This window comes from Gadus chalcogrammus, chromosome 12, assembly GCF_026213295.1.
Source record: "Gadus chalcogrammus isolate NIFS_2021 chromosome 12, NIFS_Gcha_1.0, whole genome shotgun sequence".
In the NCBI taxonomy this organism is placed as follows: domain Eukaryota; kingdom Metazoa; phylum Chordata; class Actinopteri; order Gadiformes; family Gadidae; genus Gadus; species Gadus chalcogrammus.
The window spans coordinates 12516416-12524310 of record NC_079423.1 but is presented as its reverse complement, the minus strand read 5'-3'; the positions used below and the strand labels follow the sequence as shown (position 1 = coordinate 12524310).

Genomic DNA, 7895 nt, shown 5'->3' with positions numbered 1-7895 from the left:
TTTCACCTTAAGTTGTTTCCTTTGAGATTGAATTCCTGACGGTACCTCCATTTGCACAGCAGATGCATAAGGTCTCCTTGATATTCACTTCCTCCTTTTGTGGCTCAAAACATTACGTTTTTATATGGAAGACAGTATGTTGGACTGCTGCCCACAGACTAAAACAAAGGGTCAGAGGCAGGCTGACGGGAAAGCAAAACCATTTGAAAAAGGGGAATTCTTTGGAATATCATCCAACATCTTTTTTTGGTTCAGTTTCAAATTACAGTATGAATAAAATACAGTTGCTCTGTTTTCACGACCAATATAATTAATTGCACTCAGTCTTTAGTCCTAAAATCTTCTGTAGGCTACTGAATCGGTCCAGCGTGCTCTGTATGCTATGCAGTTCGTGAGTGTGATTGTGAGTGTGTTTATGTGTGTGTGTGTGTGTGTGTGTGTGTGTGTGTGTGTGTGTGTGTGTGTGTGTGTGTGTGTGTGTGTGTGTGTGTGTGTGTGTGTGTGTGTGTGTGTGCGTGCGTGCGTGCGTGCGTGCGTGCGTGCGTGCGTGCGTGCGTGCGTGCGTGCGTGTGTGCGAGTGTGCATGTGGAAGTGCATCTGACAAGGGATAAGCAGACTGATTGGAAGGATGGATGTCTTATATTTAATGCTAACTGTATCTGCGTCATTAAATAAATTGATTTATATTACTACAGATACATACTATAGAGTATGTGGTCAGCTTTTCGGCAAAGCATAATATGTGCATACTAAGTTAACCATTTATTAATACCTACTACTTCTACTAATACTATTGCCTAAGACTACTGCTACTACTAGCACTAGCACTATTACTACTACTACTACTAATAATAATAATAATAATAATAATAATAATACACTGATATAATAAGGCCTATATGCTTTAGACTAGATTAAAATAAACACACACAATTGCAGCAGTAGCATCCTTATACTGGCGATACTCAAACTACTCTTGTAATTGCTGTAATTACAAGGGCCATTCTACCAAGATATGAATCAGTCAGTGTGTATTTGGGAGTGGACTGCCTCAATTTGGATGTCCAGTCATTGCTTAAGTGTTCATATTATGCTTCCCTTGTGGGGATATCAGGACGTGGTCAGAAATTAGTCAGAAAACAATTTGTTTTACATATGCATGCCTGTTTTTCACGCAAATTGAAGTTTCCTTCCATAGGTTAATACAAACTTCCTAGGTCATATTTCTGTTTCTTTTTTATTTGAAAAACATGTTGGCATGACTAAGATACAGCCTGAGTTGGGACTAAAGTGGAAAATGACTAATGGACAGAGATTGGAGCCGCTGGTACTTTAAGTGGAAGCAACATTTTTGTCCTCAGGTTTATTCGCTAAGATTGTGGAAAACTGATGCAATCTAACAGACAAACGCTGCATGTTTACAAATTGGCATCCCTATGACCAAAAATGGCGAAATAACCTGCTCTAATTGCGCGGAAAAAATTAACAATGAATAATATAAATAAATAAACATGAACGAGGTTGTTAATTGTCAAGATTAGGTTAAAGAAGCTAAATAAGAATAAACATCATATCGCAAATTGTTTCTGTATTCTATGTTTTTTTAACCTTTGTTTTTCTTATATCTAAAATATTATAAATAGTAACTAGGCCTAAAAATTGCCCATATTTATTTCCAAAGGCATCTAATGAATTGCTGAAGTACGATGGATTAATAATACGTAGGTGCCCACTTCCTACCTAATTTATACCATATCATATCCGATAACAGGTGGAGAGACCAACCAAGACCACCCATGAGTCAACCTCCGACATTAAATAGGAGGGCTGCTCGGAGCGCACTCTAGACGTCTGTAACGGAGCAAAGGCTTGAGTGAATTTATGGTCGAGTTTCAGATAGTTATTAGGCTACTGACTCAAACAACTATACAACAAAAAACATACGGGACTACATTTATTTTAATTATTTTAATTATTTTTCATCGCGTTATTTATTTTTTCATTCATTTTTTTTTTCTCTTGCTTTAACGTTATTTACTTTTCATTCATTTTTCGAACCTTCTGGTAGTCTTTCATTGCTGCTGCTGCTGCTGCTGGTGGGTAATGGCAAGCTCGGGAATACAACTTTTTGGGTTCTTGCTCGCAGTGGTGGGTCTGGCAGCCATCGTCACCGCCACTTGCATGGTAGAGTGGACCACATTCGAGAGCAGCGAGGAACAGGCGGAGATCTACGGGGGGCTGTGGGAGACGTGCAGGGTGACCAGCTCACGGATGAGCTGCAAGGCCCGCGATTCCTTTTTAGAACTGTCATGTAAGGTTTTTTCATTCAATTTCTTCATTCGGAGATTAAATTGAAACACAGTTACGTGCATTGTGCATTGTAGCTATATTGTTTAACATCGGCTATATAGCAACAGTGGTGTACAATGCAAATGTTTAACAGTTGTTTAACAACAAAAAAAGCTTTAAAAAGGCGCAAGAAATCCAACTGGACTTATTGGAAAACTCGTTGCTACATGAGTGAGAAGCAGTTATCGCAGTAGGAAATTATCAAGTAACGGGATCGTTTGTGTCTACAGGGGGTATCCAGGTCACCAGGGCAGTGTTGATAAGCAGCATCTGTCTCTCAAGTCTGGCAGTTTTGGTGTCCATTTGGGGAATGAAGTGTACTCGCTTTATGGAGGACAGGGAAGAGACCAAACGCTTCATGGCATTGTCTGGAGGAGTCATGTTCATGATCTCTGGTAGGTTGAAGTCATGATGGAATTTTTTAAGCTTTCAGAATTTAAATGATCAATTGAAACGATATACTTTTTATGGAACATTTTTAGACATTAATTGGCTATAGCTCCTTTGTTTAAACCTGTGGCAAGGGCCAACCCACCATTCAATAACACCAGTGCTCTATATAGTGTCTACAAGTCCTGAGCAACACAGCAGTTCTTCTCCCTCGAAGACAATCTCACAACAGCTTCCAAAAAACTAAGAACAAGCTTGTGATAATCTTATACTTTTGAGTCCAGTCTTACCACACAGTATGACATATTAAGTTGTAGTTGTTTGTTTTTTTGGAGTTGGTGGGTTTATGTACGGAGATGGACAATGTAAAACATATACATGAGTCCATTGGCCATTCAGTTGGTACACATTTCAGTCACTACTAGACAGACATTTTTTCCAAATTTAGATATTTCAATGAACTAGTATGTATCAAGTATATTGGTAGATATATAACATGTCAGGTTTTTTCCCTCCTTTTCCAAATTAAGGTTTATTGGCTCTGGTTGTGACCTCCTGGTATGTTGGATTACTCATTGAGGCCTACAAAAATGCCCATCACCTAGACAGGTGATGACCAAAACACACGCATACACATGCACATGCCCACGCATTAAAAAAAACGCATGCATCTCATAGTGGCACCTTCATGTCTGTCGGCGGTGCATCTGTCTCTGTGGCCTTCTGCCTAACCGGAGTGTGTGATCCTTCTCTGCCCCGTCACAGATATGAGTTTGGCAATGCAGCTTTTGTCAGCTGGGTGGGGTCCATCCTCAGCCTGGTGGGGGGGGCGTTCCTCAACTGTCGGAGGTGCTTTGGGACGAGGTCGTCCTTGTCCCCGGCTATGATACGCCAGTCAGCGGCAGGCGGTGCTGAATATGTTTAATGTTAAAGGTCATACTCGGTTAGGGCCAACCTTAAGGATTGTAGCAAGCTTTGTTGTATTTAATTGTTCGAAAGGTCAGTTTTTCTTTCTGTTTTGGACAATGAAGTGTAAACTGTCAGGGTTATTTGAGTTGTAGTCCTTAAATACTATTACAGACTCAGCACCCACTGACCCTATAGTAGAAAGGGTAGAAACTTTAAGAAGGAACATATGAAGGATCCATCTGTCTAAGAATGGCTATGAGTGCAATAGGTGCTGATTAGGCAGATGTAAATTATTTGCCAAATTATAAGTACAAAGTACAAATTATATAATTATGGCAAAGAAAAAATGAAGGATAAAGTACAAAATGCACTAAGATATGTTGTAGTGGTTATATGTTTTTTTTTTAAGTTTATATTATCAGAGAAAGGTCCGTTTATCTGCCATACATGAGTTATTTTGGTTTGTATTTTTTTAAACAATGTATTTTTCCAGATTTGTATAGAACAATAGTATATTTTGAACTTTTTTAAAGAATAAATTCAACATTTGGTCTACTTTGGCCTACGTGTCTATGTCTATCTTTGTTGATGCTAAATTAGCGAGCAGAGCAAATCTGGCAGATAAAAATCAGGGTTTAATGAGGATTTTCCTGAGAATGAGCAAGCTTTCCTTCCTTTTTCAACAAGCTGAGTAAATGCGGCAGTTCAAATGTTTATAAATCTTGTTATTTAATCACAGTATTCCATAGGAGAACTAATTACTCAGAGACGTTTGTTTCTATGTTGTGGTTACCGAGTCCACCCTGGGTTTAGTGTAAAGCTGTTTCAATAAGATAAGAGCATTTTATTGCACTTCCTATTTGACTTGGAGAGGGCTTGCTGGGCAGAGAATGCCAAATGTGTTTAAGGTTTTCATAAAAAACAAAAGTTTTCTCCACCGTCATCCTCATTCTTATGGTTGGTTTTGTTGTTTCTTTAGTTGCTGTTTTGTCTCGTTTTCTTCTTGGCTGTCAAAATTGATGACCTTGACATTTCTCCCCTGCTAACGCAATCAGTAGGAAATGACATCATCCTCGCTAAACAAGAGGTAGCTTGGACAGAGACTTCTGGGAAATTATCGTTTTTTTCCCCAAGCGGATGGTGAGGCCACGCAGCCACCTCCCACAGGGCCTATAAAGCCCTTCCCGTGCATATACGTCCAGGAAGGGGAAAGGGTTTGGAGTTGGATTCAAATGAAAGGTAAAGTGGTAGAAGGCATCCATTTTTTTTTTCTTGTCAACCACCGGTGTGCCTGCTTAGATAATTATATTTCATTGTTTCACTTTTCTTCAACTCTGCCAAACTGTTGCAGTATGCAGGTGGTGTGTGTATTCAAAAGACTGACCTGCATTATGCCAAACTCTAAGCAACCAAACGCCTTGTTTTCAAAACCACTCCAGTGAAGCCATACAGGCTATACGTGCCTGGCGGTAATGTATTTCACTTGTGTTTGTTAGGAACTCCTGTCCCCCACCCAGTTCTCCCCAAGAGAAACAACCGGATATAAATTTGTTTCTCTAAGTCACATTATGCTGTAGTAGACTAATGGTTTGTTTAAATCAACTTCCTGTCAGTGTAGTTTAATCTGTAGCTGGAGCAATTTCAAGCCTAGTTATTATCTTGAAGTTCAAATAATAAAAGAGTCAATTATCCTATACCAATAGACCTTTCAAACTGACATTGTTTCTCACACCCATCCACCGATGCCACGAAACAGAGATCTATGGTATGGTAAAACCTTGACCTTGGGTGTTTTGAAAGGCGCCTCTAAATTAAATGTATTATTATTATTATTAAAACTGCCACAATTTAGTCACACATTGAGCCACTCTTAAACCAGTCAATCCATCAATCTAAGGTCACCATGTCTCTCTCCACCCTGATCTTAACCAGTGCTGCCCTTAAAGGATGAAGAACAGGTTTTGATAACAACATTTATGAATTAATAGCATTTTCTGTTATATCTCTACCTCGTTTTATAAAGACAAACCAGGTGTCAGTGAGGTGGTAGAAGCTAACAAATAGTTTGTCTTTTGTTAATGGAGAGAAATTACTCAATTTCAGCTATAGCTATTTAGAGGCAGTGAAGCATAGAGGATCTGAATCGAGGTTTTACAAAAATGCTGCCTTCTGAGGTGTCTCCGACTATAGGCAGGGTTCCTTCGTCGCTCAAGACATCCCACAATCCTGTGCAACCGCTTCCCTGACCCGACAAGAGGGATACAATGCTGAGCAACAGTTCCTAAATGTAAGTTTGTAATGTAAAACTTTTAGACAACAATGTAGCTAACAACAAATAATGCTTCTCAAATTAAATTCAAATATCTGCAAAGAAAAAAAAAGAAGGAACTAGTCCAAATGACTGGGAGTTGATCTTGCCTATACTGTAGCCTAGCTGACGGACGTCGGTATTTTGGTAACAGCATGACGTCGTGTGACACATGCCTTGGCAGTAGCCTACGTCTAGATCCAGACTCCTTTACAGTTAACTTCATACGAAACATCACTTCCGTCTGGGACACTGCCATAGTGGGCGGGCGGGCGTACCATACAAATGGATAGCGCCAAATGATCGCTCTTCCCATCTGTTACACAGCTCAACCCGACCACGTAGTACGTACATCTATGGACTCGACCAACTTGAGTGCTCAATTCCTATAGTTGAACGTCCCCAACGTACACCATTGCCATGGCGGTAGCGCCCTCTCATGGCCCTGGCCTGCTAAAGAACGTTTAAAATAAGAGTCCACAACTATTTAAGATGTCTTTTCATTTAATCTCTTAAATAATATTTTGACAATCAGGCGCAATAGTAATAATATATTGTAAATAGGTCAATTAGGCCCTAGAACCCCCCCCCCCCCCCCCGTTCCCTTATTTTTTATTTCCGTTCTTTTTCTTAGGCCTATTTGACTGGATTCCGACCACCCTAAAAGGTTAACCACCCAAATACTAATACAAAACAGGTTCAGGACTGCGTCGATGCGTCTGCGTGGTCCTTGCGTTGTGCGTAAATGTGGGACGATAATCAGCCCTTAAAGGTTGCGTAGGTGATTCGCTTTTTTGGCCATTTTTGCAAAATTACTTGAAATCCTTATCATAACCCGCTTACAGCCACTGAGTTAGAAGTACTGACATGAAAATTAAACTTGTCCATCATCTGTGGAACGGGCAGGGCTCGAAAAACTCCAGCCAATCATTTCCATTGCCACCGAGTTTCATTGGACAGTAAGTACGTCAATCAAACGGTCGTACTGCACTCCCCCTCCCCCCTCCCCTGCGCCCCGCGCGCGACCCCTTCGTGCAGTATTCGTGACCCAGAGCTCGTGACCCAGAGCAAGCTCCTGTTTGTTGTTATCCTGCGGTATCTACTGGAACTAGTTAATCCACATTTGGACCTAGCAGTAGAAGACAATTTCCATGGCAGACAAGACGCCGCCATCCCCACCACCACCACCACCACCAGCAAAGAGAAGGAAAACTCTTTTTCAGAGAGTAATTGATAATAAAAACGCTGAAAGAGAAAAACTGAAACCAAGAATAATCCTAGGCGCTGCTTTTGAACGTTGGCGGCAACTGAAGGACGAGAAGGGTCTAAAAACCGATGCTTGTGTGGCGGTTGACCTAGTTTCAAAGTTGATACCGTTTATACTCGGTAATACCGGTGTTGAGACGAGTGTATTACTCGGTGTGAAAATGTCCACACCGCGGCAACCCTAGTGAAAACCAGGACTTCCAATACAATTATATGAAACAAACATACATTTTCTAAAAATAGTAATGATTTATGTGACCGTTTAATGTTTATAACATCTGGTGCAACCATAGCCGCGAGAACGTATTCTCAGCAGGGGGTGCTGGAAAAAAAAACCCGGCCTGCACTAGACTCGCAACTCGTCACATTGATAAAAAAGATATATAGCAGCGCAGCTCAATTACACCAGTGCATGCGCGCACAGTTGAAAATCGATCGTTGTGTTCACTTCCTTCACACCATGGTTCACATCCAGCTGCTCACAGAACAAGTTTAGCGCACCACCGCTACCCTCACACTTTTTCATATAACCTTTTTTCAGCACTATGAGCATTAAATAAATGCTGCGTCTCAACATGCCTTGGACAGCAGCGAGGATGACTCGCTTTGCCACGGGCCGAAACAGTTCGGAGCGAACACAGCGGGGCAGAGGAGTGTCAGGAAGTCTTTGGTG

General features: G+C 40.9%; 1 protein-coding gene across 1 annotated transcript; it reads left to right on the top strand.

Annotated features, from left to right (window-relative positions):
- The first annotated feature begins 1823 nt into the window (after positions 1-1823).
- LOC130393889 (claudin-1) lies at positions 1824-5441 on the top strand. The gene is made up of 4 exons (XM_056604648.1): positions 1824-2311; positions 2580-2744; positions 3270-3348; positions 3505-5441. Exons 1-4 carry the CDS (start codon positions 2104-2106, stop codon positions 3662-3664), a joined length of 612 nt encoding a protein of 203 aa, XP_056460623.1. The 5' UTR covers positions 1824-2103; the 3' UTR covers positions 3665-5441.
- Positions 5442-7895: the final 2454 nt, after the last annotated feature.